Source organism: Ictidomys tridecemlineatus, chromosome X (genome assembly GCF_052094955.1).
Source record: "Ictidomys tridecemlineatus isolate mIctTri1 chromosome X, mIctTri1.hap1, whole genome shotgun sequence".
Lineage (NCBI taxonomy): Eukaryota > Metazoa > Chordata > Mammalia > Rodentia > Sciuridae > Ictidomys > Ictidomys tridecemlineatus.
The window spans coordinates 26,201,350-26,221,916 of NC_135493.1; the positions used below are offsets into that span (position 1 = coordinate 26,201,350).

At 36.6% G+C, this 20,567-nt stretch overlaps 1 protein-coding gene across 5 annotated transcripts in view; it reads left to right on the forward strand.

The window, feature by feature from the left end:
• Positions 1-20,567, forward strand: part of Tenm1 (teneurin transmembrane protein 1) — a 780,422-nt gene that overhangs the window by 753,873 nt on the left and 5,982 nt on the right. For all 5 annotated transcript variants that reach the window (XM_040285140.2, XM_078034300.1, XM_005319330.4 and 2 more), the window contains 4 exons: positions 10,633-10,929; positions 16,449-16,836; positions 17,813-19,033; positions 19,612-19,754. In XM_040285140.2, coding sequence (XP_040141074.2) covers positions 10,633-10,929; positions 16,449-16,836; positions 17,813-19,033; positions 19,612-19,754 — 2,049 coding nt within the window. The remainder of the gene's footprint in view (positions 1-10,632; positions 10,930-16,448; positions 16,837-17,812; positions 19,034-19,611; positions 19,755-20,567) is intronic.

Here is a 20,567-nt window from a genome sequence, read left to right on the forward strand (position 1 = left end):
TAGTCATAATGGTTTGATATGGACAAAAGAATCTGCAACTGAACCCACTTTTCTTTCAGCTCTGTTGGTGACACAGAGACACAGATGTCAGTGGGTGTTTTTTATAATAGCTGCTGAAGTTGTAATTTGTAAGTTTTGATTCTATTTTTATGCTCTAACAGAGCATTTATCAAATATGCCACTGAATTGAGAGTTGAAACCAGTCCAAATAGTCAAACCTCTATGTGTGTGTGTGTGTGTGTGTGTGTGTGTGTGTGTGTGTGTGTGTTTCATTAAGGGTTTCCATCAAAGTTCTTCAAGAATTGAGATCTCCTGGACACAAAAGCTCACATGGGAAAGTTAGATTACATGGTCTTCATACTGGTTTTAAAATTATTTTATATTTTTACCTGTAAGAATTATCTACAAACGGCTTTTCAACCTCATGGATTGCACAGAAAGATTGCAAGAAATAAGTGATCTCTTAGTGCTTCCCCTAGTGTATGGCCTTGGTAAAGCATTAAAAAGCAAATCATATGCTAAGTGACCTTGGGATTTTCAGTTCTTTAGGACAACCACCCTGTTCTATGTTACCTTGGGATTTTCCATTTTCTAGGATAACTCACCCTGTGTTCTCCCCTCCATATGCACAACGAAGAAAAACTGTAAACTAATGTATAGCCTATATCCCAAATTGTTCTTTTTTCCCTGCAAGGATTTTATTTTTTATTTGTTCTTATTTAGACATACATGACAGTAGAGTATATTTTGACATATCATACATACAATATTGAGAAGCCAATGGCCATAAAACATTCCAGAGCTCTTGGTGTCGAGGAGTGAAGTGTTTAGTTTCATACTAATTGTAATTTGACCCATTTCACATCTTATTGTAGAGTTGAACAGATTTGTGAACTGGGTTATAAAAGCATCAAATTCAAGGCCTCCTACTCTGTATGACCTCTAGGGTACTCCTTAAGGTCCTTGAATTGAAGAATTGGAGCTCCTTATTGACTAGGTGATGTTACTGTGCATTTCCCTAGACATCTAATAACAAGAACTATACTTTACACATATTTAGTGCATTAGAATTAACAAAATGCTGTCATAGCCATAATTTCATTTGATCCCTGTATACATCAATTTTTATTCCCAATTTATAGATAAGGAGACTGAGACCCAGAGAGGTTAAGTGATTTGCCCAAAGTCAAACAGCTATTAAAGGGTCACAGCCAGAGCCAAAATGCAGGTCTTCACCTAGTGCAGCATCTTTCCACTGCATCATGCTTGGCTGCCTTGTTCCTTCCAATAATTAATCTATAAATCATTGTCCCATTCAGTACAGCCACCTTGGCAGGGCCTGACTCCTCATTTCAATACTGACAAAGAGACAAATAATCAACTCTAATGTACTGGCAATTGTGTGTGGTATAGGGCATCTGGCTGGCCTCCAGGCAGAGAAAGCATGAAGGAGACAAAAGGAGGAAGCAGGCTGTTTAACTTAGTTCTTACCTGCCCTCCCCCTTTATGGGAATTTTTTTTTTATGCTGCCACTTCAGTTTCCCCATATTAGGCATATATCCAATTTAATGGAATGAATATGCTCCCAAAAGATAGGCATGGATCCATTTTGACAAAGCAAATTCTCTTTTCCCACTGATCACATTATTTCAGAGGAGATGGTCCTTCCCTTACAAGGGACAAGCTGATGATAACTTTCTCTTTTCATGAACCAAATATGCAGTGACCCCATTTTTAAGTATACCTGTAAAGAATAAGCTTCTCGGATGCCCTCAAGTACCTGGATACTTCAACTGAATTATACATTTCTCCTGCTGAAGATTCCACTCCAGAGCATGGACAGATGAGGCTCACCAAACAAAGCCTTTGGGACACAATTTCAGGTAGATAGTCACGCAACATATAAAGCCCTGCTGTACTATGGGAAATGTGGCTCCTCTGAAAACCCACACAAAGGTGTGGTTGTAATCTATAAATGTGTTTAGGCAGCAGGTCATAAAGCACTAATTGTTCAGGCACAAAGTAACAGGTTCATTTAAAGGCCCATTTGGTAAGATGATGGGCATCATATGTTACAAAAAGCTACCAATCATACTTACACTAGACCTTCTAGCTGGAAAGAAAAAAATCATAAAGTGATAGACCCCTCCTTGTAGATAAAGCAATATGAGTTGTTTTTCTCCAATGATCAGTGATTTTTTTCTTCACATAAAGTCAGGATCCCCTTCCACGTGAGGGAAGCAAACTATTGGGAAATGTGATATTCTGCACAGCCTGAGCAGGCAAGGGATTTGTTTCCTCTGGGCCATCCTTCACCAGCACCATTAAGGGAAATAAATCACATTAACATCCTGAAATTTCATTTATTTAAAAAATCCATTTCCCCCAACCTGAGTTGTGTTTGAATCATCTTCCTTGCAAAGTATTTTTGCATCTAACCCATGTATCTTCTCATCTGCTGCATCAGTCTGTCCCCATAAATACATTTCCCTGGACAATAGAAAAATTAGAGTGCAGATAACAATACAGGCAATTGTAAAAGAATTGGACATTCACCAAAGGCAAACTGGTTTAGGAACTACAACCAGATTGCACCTTGCTGTGTCTGTGGATAATAATGTTGTCATATGATACTTATCCCAGCATTGAATCCCAGTGTTCTTTATAAGATTTTGCAGTCTGAGTTGTAACAGCAAAACCCCAGAACTTCAGCCTACTTTAGTTTTCAAAAATGGAAAAAGCTTAGCACTTAAAACGAAAGTCATGAAATCAAGGACCATGATTATTGTACTTACAGGCAAAATGAAGCAAAGACTAAAATTCACAACTGATTTTTCTTCCACTAAAAGACAAGTGAAAATGACACCGGAGATACACACACACACACACACACACACACACACACACACACATACACACACACACACACACACACACACATTTTTTTAAGTTGCTGATGGACCTTTTATTTTATTTATTTTTATGTGGAGCTGAGAATCGAACCCACTGCCTCACATAGTGCAAGGCAAGTGTTCACTCACTGAGCCACAACCCCAGCCCAACACAGGTTACTTTTTAAATGCACATGTGAATGTTCATATATAAGCTGAGCTCTGAAAGGGAAAGTAAGCCCAGTTGAAACACAGGGTCCCATACTGAAAAATGATGGGGAAATGGGAGGTAGCTAAGAGGGTTCTAGCTTCTTCCTTGGTTCTCAGAGATTACCTTTGCTGACAGGACACTCAGCTACAGGGTTCTCTAAGCTGGAGTTCTCACTTCCTACTATTATAACTTCTCTCTCTTCAAGTTTGGTGAAGGCACTTGTTTTGTGATAATTTATATAAGGATCTGCTTAGGGATAGATTAATACATTTAAAAAGTTGTGAATTTTAGTCTTTGCTTTTCTAGCCTTAATGGGTCATCTGGAGACAAAAGATTTCAGGCATCAAAACTACTAAGCAATATTTTGGTTTTGGGGGGACTTCAAATCATAAAACTTCTATTATTTTAATCTTGGGTGAACCCTTCTAATGTAACTAGAAATAATTTTTTCACATACACCTTCACCTATATGTAAGCATTAATATTTGATATAATTTTTAAATGTGTTTATGGTTACACAGGTGAATTAATCAATAGTAAACTATTTAAATAAGAGAAAATTGCAAAAAAGTGTCCTAGTTCAATGATCTTATCAAATTTCAGGTGAGAAGAATGTGCATGTATTTGAGAAAGAACTGGCATGCCCATAATTTTGTCATTTTCCCATCTATAAAATGAGAGGTATGGATTATACAGTCTCTTATAACAGCAACTAACGTTCCTTCAGATATTCCTTCTTTGTATTGCCAGTGGTAACTCATTTACTACTCAGCAATTTATTAAATGGGTCTTTAAATTACCACTCCCATTTAACAGATGAAAAAACTGAAGCACAGAGAGGTCACACAGTTTACTTGTAGTGATTACAAGAGTGAAACCCGGGCAGTCTGGACCAATAAATCTGAATCAACTAAGATCCCTTTTAGCACTAAGATTTTGTGGGCTGGCAAAGTGGGGAAGTATTTTGAGAGTAAAATAGGAAAAAAAAAGAAAGAAAAGGGAAATTCCAAGTAAAATATTAGAGGCTGATTAACTAACACTGAATATATGCTCTGTGCATTTGTAGGCACCTCTGTGAAATAAAAGCAGGCCTAACTAAGATTTTGATTGTCAAACAAAAGATATCAATAAAAAATAAAATCTGTGGAATTAATGTACTAATTAATTTTTAAATCCAGTACTAATCACCTTAAAACTAGTGGGAAGAAAGCCTGCTACTTTAAAATCAGCTGTGACTTTTCTATCCATTTGTATAACTTCATTGGAATTAAATGCAATGTATCTTCCAAATTCTGATGTGGCTATTTGGTCCATCCCACTTATTCACTTTCTGACTTCTTCAGCAAAAATGGTAACTCAGTTGTGTTGTGACTAAATGTTAGACAGTGTCCTTGAAAATCAGCCTTTTCATTCTTATAAAGGAAAGAAAATCAGTTGCCATGCTTATAGTTCAGAATTCTCTCTCTCTCTCTCTCTCTCTCTCTCTCTCTCTCTCTCTCTCTCTCTCTCTGTGTGTGTGTGTGTGTGTGTGTGTGTGTGTGTGTTGGTTTGAAGCATGGTGAATTTCCCTTTGTGAAGGCCAAAACAGCAATTGCCTATATATCAACCAAATATATGATCTAAAACCACCTAATAAAATGTTACAAGTAGTATATTCAATTCAACTAACCAAATGAGTCTCAAACTAGAAGAGTTGAGGAGCTTTCTCTGGAGCAATTAGAACACAAAATCCTAAAAAGAGAAGGAATAGGAAGCAAAGAATACATGCTTTGGAGCTTTTCTCTACCCACCATTCACAGGCACTTTTGCTTCTGCTGTCAGTGCTATTCAGAGTTTTCCAGAACACATTCTTTCCTCTTTCCTCTTTGATGCAAATACAAAAATCAAACCCTTCTTCTTCTTAGATTAAAAAATATTTAAGGGAAACCAAAGGATAAACTATAGCATAGAAACACATTCCCCTGATTTTTAAAAAGAGTACAGTCCAGCTTTCTTACCACAACATAACAGCTCATCAGTTGCCAAACTCAGAGATCATGCTCAACATGAAGAGAGCCTTGTAACTTGGGCTGTTGCCAAATTTTAATCCTTCCCCTTCTCCTCCCCACCCCCACCTCTTTACCCACCCCCAGCTTTTTACAGGGAAGGATTGATGTAGAATGTTTGGAGAAAGAGTGAAAATAAGGCTTGTTCACCTATGCTTAGGTCAAGGGCTATTGTCTTTCAGAAAAGTGAGCACATACATGAATATGAAGCTTTCCCAGCCTTGCCCACAATGGCAGCAGTCAGCAGCAATCAGCCCAGTTCTGATTTCTGCCTTGGAGGCTAGTAGCACATAAGCACTCCAGAGGGAGGTTGGGAGGGCTCACCGAGAAAAGCATTCACCTTCCCAGGCTTCTCACACAAGATTTCCACAGGAGAATTGGCAGGGGGTGGCTGGGAGCCTATGGCATCTTTGAGCCCTTCATCCCCTTTCAACTCTTGTTGAATTTTACATTAACTTCCAAACCTGACTTTGAAACTAGTGTTTCAGCAGCATCCTAATATAAGGGTGCATTATCTAGAAACAGAGGATCATGGTTGCAGAAGTCCTGACAAGCAGAAAAAGAACATCACACTGTCTTCCTCTGCTTTCTTTCTAGTGGATTTTCAACAGTGATCCCTGCTTGTGTAGCAGTAATGACTTTATTAAGAAATGTGTTCTTGAGTAGTAAACTTAATCTATCAGACAAATAAAACCACAAATTTAGTTGAACTGGAAATCACTTGTTACTTTGGCTCTTTAACTATCATTATAACATAAATTGTAACAGTTACAACCGTCTCCAGGAGTACATGGATATTTTACAGCTATTGTAAATGAACGGCATTACAGTTGGAGATATGTGGCTATAAAACCACAGGAAAGGTAGTTGAAGAAAGAACACCTGGTTTCCTAAAGGCTTCCAAGAGCTGCGTATCAAAAGACAGGAAATATGCGCTTCTCTATCACCTTTTAGGTGATCACAGCAGGTTACTATATATTTATGCAGTCTATGTATTTATGACACTGCATGCATTTGCTCCAGATGGTTTAAATAGTCATGATTCCTGATCTGTGGCTCTATTTACTGAATTAAATCTACCCCTGAGACTAACAGCACTTTCCTCAAATAATTTGAGTATCTTACCCCTAATCTTTAGATGGAATTCATGGCATTTAACATTTGATAGGTGCTTATTTTGCAGAAGTTCAAAACTAGAAAAAAAAACTGGGGCAAATATCATTAGCCCCAGCCTGCTGCTGAATAAATTGAAACCAAAAGAGACGAGTGCCACAACCCTATGGAGTAATGGTCAAATGTCATGAGCAGACAATTCATGGAAGACATGTATATGGCCAATAAAGGGATTCAATCTCACTAGTAATAAAATTAATGCAAATTTTAAAAATTTTTTGTAGTTGTAGATGGACAGAATGCCTTTATTTTATTTGTTTATTCTTATGTAGTGCTGAGGATCGAACCCAGTGCCCCACATATGCTAGGCAACTGCTCTGCCACTGAGCCACAGCCCCAGCCCAAAATTAATGCAAATTTAAGTCATAGTAATGTACCCTTTCCCCCTCATGTTGAGAAACATTCATGAACAATAATACTGAATGCTAATAAAGAAAAGAGATGGGCTATCCTACTAATAGTCAATGGGAGTATGAATTTGTAGAGCCTTGGGGCTGAATAACCTTTCAAGTTGTATCAGGAATCATTTAATATGCTCTTCTCATTTGACCTAGGATTTCCTCTCATTTGACCCAGTAATTTAGCCCCTAGGATTGTATATTACGGAAATATTTATATACAAAAAATGTTCAACAGCACATAAGATATGAAAAAATGGAAAACAGGAACTCTAATTTCCAATTGTGGTAACATGAATATATAAATGTTTATTATATTATAAAATATTATGCAGCCATTAAAAGTCATATTTTTAGATTACTTGATAACATGAAAAATGCTAAAGTTAAAATATTGGCTGAAAAAAATAAGGCACAAAACTTTCAGTATAGCCCTAGTCATGTATTTTAAATGTCTGGACAAAGATTATACAAAAAAGTAAGATAAATGGAATGAAATGCAGCCCAGTATTAACAATAATTCTCATTGGAAAGTGGGATTGCATTGGGGCTAGATTACAAATTATCATAGCCATCATCATTATCTTCATCATCATCATCTTCAGATTTTCTTTTCAATGCATTTGATGATTCATTCGCAGTGTTTGGCGATGATACCATATTAGTGGTAATAAGAATGTTTCTGGATGATCCAATTAATGATTGATTAATTAGAACATTCTGACAGCTAATGTTGCAGAAACTGATGCTTTTGTGGCAAGGGACTGTGAAGCAGGCATCTCTACTGTAATATTTTGCTCTGTGAGAGACATCAGAGTCCCCACTTTAGTTGAAATAGACATGGTTTGTGGAGTTGGTGTAAGATGATATCAAAAATATTCATGAATGTGCTTATGTGCATTTTTCCAAGGACATAGTGTATACCGTTCAGATATGTAAAGGAATTCTTGACCACAAATGTTAAAAATTAACATTAAGTTTAGTTGACTAGCTAGTGGATCAGTTTAGTCTAACTATAATTAATATAGTGAAACCCTAGCACAGGTAACCCCCAACTCCTACCTCATTAACCAGAAATTTAACATTCTATTTAGGATTGTGCTGACAGTTCCCACAGATATAAATCTAATAAACTGAGCTTAAATCATGGATATGTGACACATGGGCCTATTCACAAGCTGTAATAAAATGAGAAAAGTAATCATTACATATTTTAAAAATAACAATTACTAATGATATTTAACAGTTTACCAAGAACCTGTGTGATTCACTTATATCTTGACACAATTCTGTGACATAAAGTGGTAATATCATTCCCATTTCACATATAGGAAAACTAAAGCCCTGAGAGAAGAAATGATGGGTACATTCATATAACTGGCAGCTCATCAACTATCTCCTGACTCCATTAACCACTACTTACACTTCTCAAAGTCTCTCCTTTTTTTTTAATTCTTGGCTTTGTTTCTGCCAAATGTGCTTGACTTTCCTCCACTCAAATCAAAAGGTGTTCCTTCAAACTGTGTGAAGGGTACATGGTGACTCTACTATTTCACAACTTTTTATAAGTCAGATTGTTGCAAAATAAAAAGTTATGATAAAACAAAAAAGCAATAAAAGTAAAAATTAATGAAACTAAAATAAAATGAATTGAATTGAATTGATTTTAGAAGCCCTCCTTTAGCCTCCTACCTACCCCTCCTTCAGAGATGTCTTTCCATAGAGCCTTCTTCAGCACACTGACCAGCAGGTACTGAACTCTCTTAATGACTAAAATCAAGAAGAGCAACTTTTTTCACATAGCATGATATTCTCCAGTTCTATCCACTTAACAGATAATGACATAATTTCATTCTTCTTTATGCCCAAGAACTTTTCTGTATAATTATAAAACACAAATATTTAAAAAAAGGAGGAAAACCATTAAAGTAGAAAAAGGGGACTAAGAGAAGGAGGAGGAGAGGGATAGGGGAAGTACTAGGAAATTAAATGGAACAAACTATGTTATTTGAATATACAAACACATAACAATGAATCTCACTGTTGTGTATAATTATAATGCACCAATAAAAGCACAAAGAGAACAGCAACATCTTTCTGAAAGACAAAATAACTGTTTGAGTATTGTATTTTCTAAGTGGTTGTGCTACAATCAGCTAGCTGTAACAGAAGGTACTGGTAGAATTACCAAACACTCACATGACTAGCTGAAAAATGGAAAAAAAAATAGATCATTTGTCAGGTTGCTTTGAGACTTCATTAAAAGTCTTTTTGCTGAGTTTTAATGTTTTTTTAACCAAGTCATTTAGTTACTTGGTCATCTCATGTAGATCTAGCTGAATTTCATCACAGTTAGGTGCCACTGAGTGCTGTCTTTCATAGACTCTAACTTGAGGTTCCTTGAATCAGCCTCACTATCGATCAACTGCCAGGTTTTGAGATAACCAGACAGAATACTAGCATGCAGTAGAAGACTAAGATCAGAACCAAAGCAAATAATGAATTATTTTTATTTATTTGTTAGTGCATTATAATTATATATATGATGGGGTTCATTTTGCATATAACATAGTGTTTCTCATTTCAATCCTCAATATCATCCCCTTCCCTTCCCTCCTCCTTCCCCATGATATTTTCCCCTACTCCATTGATCTTCCTCCTATGTATTTATTATTATAATTGATGCATTTTTAGTTATATATAAAATTGGAATGCATTGTAATATATTCGTGGATGCACAAAACATAATTTGGCCAACTTCATTCCCCAGTTTGTCCCCTTTCCCTCCCATCTTTCCTCCCCTTGGTTCCCTGCTTCTACTCTACTGATCTCCCTTCTATTTTCATGAGATCCTATTTTTATTTTTATTTTCTCTAGCTTCTGTGTATGAGAAAAAAAAAACACTTGACACTTTACTTTCTGAGTCTGGCTTATTTTACTTAGCAAGATGTACTCCAGTTCCATCCATTTACTAGGAAAAGACATAATTTAATTCTTCATGGCTGAGTATAACTCCATTGTGTATATATACCACCTTTCTTTGTCTATTGATGGGCATGTAGCCTGGTTCCATAACTTGGCTTTTGTAGATTGTGCTGCTATAAACATTGATGTGCTCTTTATCACTATACTATGCTGATTTTAGTTCTTTTGAGTACATACCAAGGAGTGGGATAGCTGAGTCATATAGTGGTTCCATTTCTAGTATTTTGAGGGATCTCCATGCTGCTTTACAAAGTGGTTATACTAAGTTGCTTAACTTGGAATTCAAATTTAACCAGTCAATTGAACCACCCTTGCAAATGTCAGGGTACCTACCAGGTTTACTTAACAGCTTCAATGGAAATATTGTTGGGTGGGGTTCCATCTTTAGAGAATCTGAGTTCCCCTGTGATAGAAGTGAAGTTCACTATTCCCAGGTGTAAAGGAAGTCAGAGAAGATAATCTCTGTATAAATTAGGACTCACTGTATTCCTTTTTTCTGATTTCTAATTGCATAAATAATTTACCACTTTATGTTCTAGCCTCTTGAATGGAAAAAGGGGAGAAGCAAATCAGGAACCCCTACTCCTGAGTAGGTACCTGACTCACATAAAATAATGTCACATAATTATTAAAAATTGTGGTAGTCCACTTGAAGCTTGAGCTACAGAAAAAACAACAACCAAATATCAAATGTGGAGAGTACACCCAGAACTATCCCAGGAGTTCAGACATAGTGTTGGCCCTCCAAGAGTGTACACACTGTGAGGAAATAAAGATAACTGACATCTGGGGAATGTGAAGCCATAAAGTTTCAGAAGTGAAGAGAGACTGATGGTTGGAGAATCAGAAAAAGCTTCAGGATTGTGAAAACAGTAAATTAGGAATCAAAGCAGTGCTTAAAATGTTACTTCATATCTCTTTTTTTGTAGGCTCATAACAGAAACCTGCTCTCCATAGATTTTGATCATATTACCCGTACTGGAAAAATCTATGATGACCATCGAAAATTCACCCTTCGAATTCTTTATGACCAGACTGGGCGACCTATTCTTTGGTCTCCTGTAAGCAGATATAATGAAGTTAACATCACATATTCACCTTCAGGATTGGTTACATTTATTCAAAGAGGGACATGGAATGAAAAAATGGAATATGACCAGAGTGGAAAAATAATTTCAAGAACTTGGGCTGATGGGAAAATTTGGAGCTATACCTATTTAGAAAAGGTAAGTATGTAGGGGATAAAACTAGTTTCAAGACTCCTGAATGAGAATATTGATAGCAGCCCTAATTACCCACCTTGGTGAGGGCCTACAGAGAAAAATCTGTTTTAGCTGTTCTGTAGAAATAACAGCAAAAAATGGTGAGCCTATGAGGATAAGCTATTTTTCAGCTGAAATCTTTCCCTAGTCCCATCCTCTACCAAGTACTGTTTCAAACTGAAGTCGGGATAATGGCTTAGCTTTTTCCTCATTTGAGCATATTTGTTCATGCTCTTGAAAAGGTATCTTTATTATTATGAAAGCTCATACTGGGTGAAAATGGCTAGAAAATTATAAAACTGTGTGTTAATGTATCTCAGCTCTGGTAAAGGGCCTCTTACCCAGCAGATAAGGAATTCTAATTTTGTTAGCAAAGTCAGTGAAACTTTAGTTCTATACATTTGAGGATTAATTTTCAAAAATAATCAGCCTGAGGGAATGGTGGCAGGGAGGCCTCATTGGTAATAGTCTTTTGTGTAGACTAAGTCCCCAGTAGCATCCATAATGGGAGCTTGTGACTTGTTTCTGGAAAAAGAGAAAAAGATTTTAATCCTACTATAGGAGCCATTTGCAATCATCAGTTCCCTATAACAGCAAAATGGTTTCTGGTCAGATCAGTACAATGAGAACAATGGACTTCTCTCTGCCGTTTTTCACTTCCCATCTCCTAGGCCAGTGCTTCTTCTTTACCCACTCAGCTGAATTAGTTAGTCATGAATTATTTGCTGGGAAAATTTTAAAATATTTTCCCTTGAGGATTCAAGGGAAATCAGTGCATGGAACTTATAGAAGTTCATAGATATAAGCTCATATCTCACATAGCAAAATGTCACTGTTTGTGCACAATGATGCTAGGCTTTTCTGATACACCCATCAAAGTAATAATAATAACAATAATGTCAGTTTCTCTGTATCATAAAACTCCTTACTACTTCCCAGAGTGTGTTACTGAGGAATTTATCAAGCTGGAAATGCCCAGGAGATAATCTAAGCAGAGTTCACTTGGGAGCCAGAATAAAAGAAGGGAGCCTTTTGCTCTATCAACCCTGTGTCCTTTTCTTCTGATGAAATTTATAATCCATCATCTGCACTGGGAAAATCTGAATCTTATAAAGCAAGACTTTCATTTTTTTGAATTTCTATAACAAGAATTACTGGTAAATCACCTAGACTTAGTTTTACAAAGTGTCAAACTTGTTAAAACATTAATTGAACCCAAATATTTGGTGGTATGTACACATAGGCAAAGTACTTCTTAAGACATGTATTGATGACCTTCATTTAAAAAAAAAAAGATGCCTCTGACCATTAACATAATATTGGCATGACCTAGTCTTCCAGGAATGATCCTTACACAGGTTCTCCATGTGACTAGTGAAAAAGCCAAAACTCCTTAGGAGCATATGCAGGTTTGAACTCTTAACCCAAACCTCAATAGCACCAAAGTGTGACCAACAGAGCTAATTGCCTACAGACAGTCACATCTCAGCTCTCCTAAGACTTTCCCTTTAGGCTGTCTGTACAATGACAAAAGAGCCTATTGAAAATTTAAGCTTCTAACTCTACATGCACTCTTCTCAAACACCAATGAGGAGATCTTATTATTTCTCTTTTCTGAATTAGCTGATTATTTCATCAAATTTGCTTGAGCAAAGAATCTTTTGAAGCAGACTTTGCATGAATTCTCTTTGCTATAGAAACTTAGTGAGCAATAATTATTTTTTAAAAACACCAAACAAAAAGCTTTGTGAAATTGTCAGTGTTTCCAGTGGATAGAAATAAGACCTTATTGACCTAGAATAATGTATCAAGAAAAACCCTAGTGACTTCCAAAAACTAATTTACTGACCAGTGAGATAAGCCGATTCATTTGGCCTTTTATTTGACTTTTGTCCCTTTCTTTATTTCCTGTTTAACTTGTCCTCTAATTAAAAGGGCAGCCCCTTATTTAAGCAATCCTATTATGCAAAACTTACAATCTATAAAACACATAATTATGGAATATTTCCTTACTTTCCAAAAGTAATTTATCATAAAACTAGTTTTATCAATACTGCTATTACTAGTGATAATAACTGATTCACTGGATTGATATGGTGATTAAATGAAATAACATAAAGTACCAAACTAGAGAATTTAAATGTTAGTAAGCATTCACTGTCACTTGGGGGTGGGGGAGAAAGGGAGAGAGGTAGAAAAGAAAGAAGGAAAGAAATTAAAGCATCTTTTAAAGTGTTATTCAAGGAGAAAAGGAAAGGACATTGAATTTACTAAAATTCAATTTACATGTAATTTTTTCAGTGATTTGATGAGGCTTTGAGACTCCTTGTATTCTTTCTGGTTCTTTGTTTAACATGGCCTTTGCTGACACATCCTTTCATCAAGACAGGGTTAGAGAAGGGACAAAGAGGCTTATCTTTGTGGTATGCTTTAAAATAAGAATCCCAAAACTTTAAAATGTAATTCTCTTTTTCACCCCAAAATATTTCTGGTATCACCTCTGCAAATTTGCTTTCCATACTTTTGCCTTTATATATTTAAAAAGAAGCAGCAGATTGTTAACCTTAACGTACAGAAAATTTTGTAAAACTAGTTTGACTTCCTCCAGAGTAAGTCAAAGTTATACATATCGTTTTTGTGCACAATGGTTCGTAGCTATTAGGAGAAAAATAATTATTTGGGTAATGGCTGCAGTTGCTTAAATGATCTCTCCTCTATTAAAAAATCAATTATTGTTTCTTAAATTTTTTCTATGTAGTCATTAATTCTCTGTCTTGATTTATGACACTTCTCTGAGTTAATTATATTTTGGAAGACTTGTGGAGCTAAAATTTTGTATTACTGTAAATGTAAATCTTTCAGTTTCCCAAAATCATTCTTATGAGCTTCATTTTTAAATGTATTTAAATAAAATTTATAATAATTTAATAAGATGCTTTAGTCTTACACATTTATACAAAATTGCCTCTTTGGAACTGACGTTTTCAAAGGCTGCCTGCCTATAGGGACAAAACGCAGTCTTTGGCTTGAGCTTCCAGATGGCCCCACACTGCCATCTGGTGGTCATTCAAGTGCTTTAACTTTTCAAATTTCTGCTCTCATTTCTATTTTTGTTCAAATAAGTATATGACCCTGATTGTTCTTTATTTTTTTTTTCTTTACAAGGATCTCTTTTTAGGATATAACAATCAATTAAAGGAATAAAAGCCTCCCACTCTATTATTTGAACTAATAAAAAATGGCCTTTTATCCTTCAACAGCACTGTGGACATTGGATAGATTCATAAGCATTGTTTTTGAACAAACTGATAATAATGTCTAAAGTGAAAAAGCAGCCAAATGAGAACTAAATGGTATTCTGGCAACACGACAGTTACATTCACGAGATTGCTAATCACGTCATCCACATTCTTGCCATTGGCAGGAAGCTTTAAAAAAGACTAGAGAGCTTTTGAGACAGTTCAACATCAGCACCACCTAAGAACAGGGTTCAGGCAGTGTTTTACTGCATGCTGGAGAGTGAGAACAGAGGAGAGAATACAATAATGATGTGCTATAAATTTTTGGCAAGGTTGGTACAGCTACTGGAAAAGGCATGGCCCAAGCAGGCTGGTACTAGATAATATGAAGAGGCCATATGGTGGTTGTCCCTGGCCAGCATCACAGGTGACAGATGTCATTTGTCCATGGCAAATTGACAGAAGAGAGTGCAGAGGAGCTTGAAATTATGACTTTCAGCATAAAAATAATCTAAAGGCATTTTCCATCAATTCCTGTATAAGGCCCCTCTGCCCCCATCCCCTGCCACATGCTGCTCCATTCATAGGGGAAAAAATCCCTGCTGGTTTTACTAAGTTCCACCTTGATCAAGGGAAGCAGTTCTGCCTTCCTGTCCTCAAGGCCCATACAGGATTTCCAGGTCTCCTCCCTTTTGTTCAGGAGGTTTTTCAGAGGTCACAATGGTGGAAATACAGGCTGTGGAGAGCTACAGGTTGTCAACACATAACAAGCTGACAAGATTTCTGCCCTTACCCCTGGATCCCCAGGCATAGTGTTGGTGGGAAAGAAAGACTGAATGAACAAGCAAATCACCACTGACTTTTACTTCATGGTACTGACATGCAACTCAAAATCAATAATTCTCAAAGGATAGGAAGGATATGTAGTTTCAAAAAGCACATTCAGTATTAGAATATAATTTCATATTTAGAAGATGCAAATGTATATTATATGTTTATATACTTCACTTTTATAAATATTTATGTAATTTGTATCTAGAAAATGAAAACTACTTATTTTCATAACACAAAGTTCAGAAAATAAATCTCGACTAAATCCTTTTGCTTGATAAAGTGGTTCTCAAGAGGGGAGGGTAAAGCTCCCTTAAGGAGCTATATCAGAAATATTTATTAAAAGATGAGATTTCAATGCTAGTGAATTAAAGTCCTCCCTAAAACAGTGCTTTTTCATGTCTATATTTTAAATTAAAATGAGATCAACCAATATTTATGAAACACCTATTACATGCAAGGCACTATACCTCAACAAATGCTTGTTCCTGAAATACAAATCAGTTTGGGGAAGAGGGATTACATAACCAGAGAATTCTTTACTTTTAATACAAATACTAAATCATGACTAGTTGAAACATGAATTATAAAACAAAAGTAATATTCAATGTGCAACTTTTCAGGAAAACATCTACTACATGAAATCAATACTTTTTGGTGACTATAAGTTAATATTTGACATCCCCTAACCTCTATTTACCTCCCTCCAATTCATCTCCACGTTGAAACAACAATGACCTTTCTAAAATACCAACTTGGCTATTTCTTCCAGCTCTGCAAGCACTCATCCTTCAGCTTGCTTGAAACCTCTTAATGGTTCCTGGTTGCTGATATGCTTAAGTCCAAACCTCTTTGCATGGCTTAAAAAGCCCAGTGTGATGTAGACCCATCTGTACTCACCTCTTGCCATTCACCACCTCGACCCCCAGCACACCCATGCTTTGACCACACAAAATTACTCTCTGTGTTCTCTTCTATATTCAGACCTTCACAATATTGTATCCTTTAACTGGAGTAATCTCTCCTTACTTCCCAAACCCCTCTCTGCCTTTACCTGGCCAACCTCTAGTCATCCTTTAAGTCCTCATTTAAATGTTTCTTTTTCCAAGAAGCTTTTTCTGGGCTAACTGTTACTCCTCTACCTCCCATAAGTACTCAATACTTTCCTTGTCATAACATGTTTCACACTCTATTTTGCTTGGTTACTTGTCTTTAGCCTCCATTAAACTGTAAGTTACCTGAGGGTGGGAACCATTATTGTGCACTACTGCATCTGCTAGGGTCTACCATCTACAGTGCCTGGCACATAGCAGATGCTTAATAAATTTGTGTTGAATGGATGAATGAGTATTTTCTTTAACCTCCTCAACTTTAATGATACATATTATGCTATTTGCTTTTGTCTCGTTTCAGTCTGTCATGCTTCTCTTACATAGCCAGCGACGTTACATCTTTGAGTATGACCAATCAGATTGTCTGCTGTCAGTCACCATGCCTAGTATGGTGCGCCACAGCTTACAAACCATGCTTTCAGTGGGGTACTACCGGAACATCTACACCCCACCAGACAGCAGCACTTCTTTCATCCAAGACTATAGTCGAGATGGCAGATTACTACAGACTCTGCATCTGGGGACAGGGCGCAGAGTTTTATACAAGTACACCAAGCAAGCAAGGCTATCTGAGATTCTCTATGATACCACTCAGGTTACATTAACATATGAAGAGTCTTCTGGAGTGATCAAGACAATCCACCTGATGCACGATGGATTCATCTGCACAATCAGATATAGGCAAACAGGTTTGTTATGAAAGGGCAGTGATGTGTATGTCAGTATTTTATACAATTTTAGCTGACCACATTTGGAAATAGAAGTGTTAACCTATGCACATTCAATTCAAAAAAATTGCTTTACTTTTCAAATTATCTTTCATTGAAAATTAAGACATGTTGTTGGGGCTGGGGATGTGGCTCAAGCGGTAGCGCGCTCACCTGGCATGCGTGCGGCTCGGGTTCGATCCTCAGCACCACATACAAACAAAGATGTTGTGTCCGCCGAGAACTAAAAAATAAATATTAAAACTCTCTCTCTCTCTGTCTCTCTCTTTAAAAAAAAAAAACATGTTATAGTTTGCCTTAAAGCAGATTCCTTACAAACATGTAGTACATTTCTCTTTCTTTCTCTCAGTTCTCAAGAAAGTTGAGATCTAAGTGTTTAGTCTAACCGTATACCTATTCCTTCTCACCACCAAATCTTCCCAAAGGTGCAGCTGCAAGATATGAATCTCAGTGAAACTAGCTCAAGCCCTGTGTAACCTGTATAAGCTTCAGTTGATGACAGAAGTCACAACTTTCTAATGTATTTCATCCTTTGGGTTTATAACATGCCCAAATCCACTTACTTTGATGTGGACATTGGGAAAACCTCACCATCTGATTTTGTAGCAAAAGTTAAATGAAATGTAAGCATTCATCACAGAGATTATAGCAGGAATGCATAGTCATGACACCAGTTTCACCACTGAGGCTCCTGGATGTTGTTACTTCTGTAGCTTTTATAATTAAATTATTCTATAACTATGCTATACAGTATTTTCCCATATATGGATATCACCACATAAGAATATGATATGATATGCTCAGGCCTCAGACATCAGAGGTCAGTCTATACTATTTCATTTTGAAAATACAATTGTCAGTACTGAGTAATACTAGACCTTCCTGATTGTTCTACATTTATCACCAGCTTTTGTTCTCATTATTTTTATTCCCACAGGGCCTCTTATTGGGCGCCAGATTTTCAGATTCAGTGAAGAAGGTCTTGTGAATGCACGATTTGACTACAGCTACAACAACTTCCGTGTCACCAGCATGCAAGCTGTGATCAATGAAACCCCTTTGCCCATAGATCTGTACCGATATGTTGATGTCTCTGGTAGAACAGAGCAGTTTGGAAAATTCAGTGTAATTAATTATGACTTAAATCAGGTCATAACTACTACAGTGATGAAGCACACCAAGATCTTTAGTGCCAATGGACAAGTCATTGAGGTCCAATATGAAATCCTAAAGGCTATTGCCTACTGGATGACTATTCAATATGATAGTATGGGTCGCATGGTAATATGTGATATAAGAGTGGGAGTAGATGCCAATATAACTAGATACTTCTATGAATACGATGCTGATGGACAACTTCAAACTGTTTCTGTAAATGACAAAACCCAGTGGCGTTATAGTTATGATCTGAATGGAAACATCAACCTTCTGAGCCATGGGAATAGTGCTCGTCTCACTCCTCTCCGATATGACCTCCGAGACCGCATCACCAGATTAGGAGAAATTCAGTATAAAATGGATGAGGATGGCTTTCTCAGGCAGAGGGGAAATGACATATTTGAATATAATTCTAATGGTCTGCTGCAGAAAGCCTACAATAAGGTTTCTGGCTGGACTGTGCAGTATTACTATGATGGGCTTGGGCGACGTGTTGCCAGTAAGTCCAGCCTAGGGCAGCACCTCCAATTCTTTTACGCAGACCTTGCCAACCCCATAAGAGTTACTCATCTGTATAACCACACCAGCTCGGAAATTACATCCCTGTATTATGATCTCCAAGGTCACCTTATTGCCATGGAGTTAAGCAGTGGTGAAGAATATTATGTAGCCTGTGATAATACAGGTACCCCACTAGCTGTGTTCAGCAGTCGAGGTCAGGTCATAAAAGAGATATTGTACACGCCTTACGGTGATATCTATCATGATACTTACCCTGACTTTCAGGTCATCATAGGTTTTCATGGAGGACTCTATGATTTCCTTACTAAATTAGTGCACCTGGGGCAAAGGGATTATGATGTTGTCGCTGGTAGATGGACCACACCTAATCATCACATATGGAAACAGCTGAACCTCCTTCCTAAGCCATTCAACCTCTACTCCTTTGAAAATAACTACCCAGTTGGCAAAATTCAAGATGTTGCAAAGTATACCACAGGTATTTAAATGGTGTAAAACTTTAAGCTAAACTCGAGAAAACTCAGTGCTGTTTATCATGGAATCCCAATGCCTTTGTAATGTTTCCTCTTCCTGCCAATTAGCCCACAAGTATTGTGCATTCACTCTCTTCCTTAGTTTCCTAGAGTGAACAAAATGTGCAAGATAACTTCAGACTGATGCTTTTGCTTCCCAGTATATTTTTTCCCTTTAAATTGTTTCTGTTTCTATGTTTCCCTCTTAAAAGTTTATGCAAAAAATTTCTTAAGAGAAAAATTCAGGATTATGTTGCATGAAATATACCTAATATCACAGTCCATATGGTCTTAGGTCACTACCACATTGAGAGTTTCAATGCAGTAAACATAGCCTATCTCTGGGATTCTGCACAAGTCAAAAGGTTTCCTTGTAGAGAAATTATCTGTTTTAAAGTGAGTCATACCAAGGGGAAGTTTTATCTCTATCTTCCAATTTTCTAAATACATTGAAGACAGGAAGGGCATGCCTCGAGTTTTCAACAAAAGTTTTAAAGTAGGAGCTTTTTGAATGTTGTTTTCTTTCAAATGTTGTATCTTACAGATATTGGAAGTTGGTTGGAGCTATTTGGTTTCCAGTTACACAATGTACTACCTGGATTTCCCAAACCAGAATTAGAAAATCTGGAATTAACCTATGAGCTTCTACAGCTTCAGACAAAAACTCAAGAGTGGGATCCTGGAAAGGTTAGTAAAAGTGTTACCATCTCTGCTTAGCTGGGAAAAAAAGAGAGAGAAGCACACGTAACACCAGGAAATATATTTACATATATTTGCTTATTTATTTTTGAGTCTTTTTGAATAATCACTAAAATTTGTATGATTTAGGAGGAGGCTTCCATGAGGAAAAGACCAGGGAATTGGAGCTTTTGAAATATGAAAAACTAAAAGGTTACTTGATGTCTGCTGCAATAGATAAACAAGAAGAAGGAATTAAACTTTTAAAATTCTGAAATGGGATGCCAGGGGAATTATGAATTTTGTACAGAGAAAAGTGTTCACTAAGAGACATGAAAACATCAGACTTGACTGTGAAATAATTTAAAGGATAGTGCCTTAAGAGCATAAGAATAACAGAATAATATTATTCTGATAAATAAAAAGTATATAAACACAATAAACAAAAATAATAAATATTACAGGGATAAAGTCTGAAAAAAATAGGAAAACTAAAAACATTCAAGATTCAGCAGGGTATTTCTTTGGGAATATGAGGTACAAATAAAACCAAGAAGAAACTAGGAATGCCTGTGTATGCAAAAAAAAAATCTTTAACAAAATAAAACTGAAATTTAGGTAGAAAGACTTGAAATTTAAGTCAAAAAATTATAAAGGAAAAGAAAGCTTAAGGTGATACTAAAGGCTTATCCCTTTTTGTAAACACATAAAGTATGTGAATGCTTTTTTATAATTAAAAGCCCTTCTTTCTTCCTCCCAGTGCTGAGGATTGAACCCAGGGCCTTGTGCATGCTAGGCAAGCACTATGCCACTGAGCTAAAT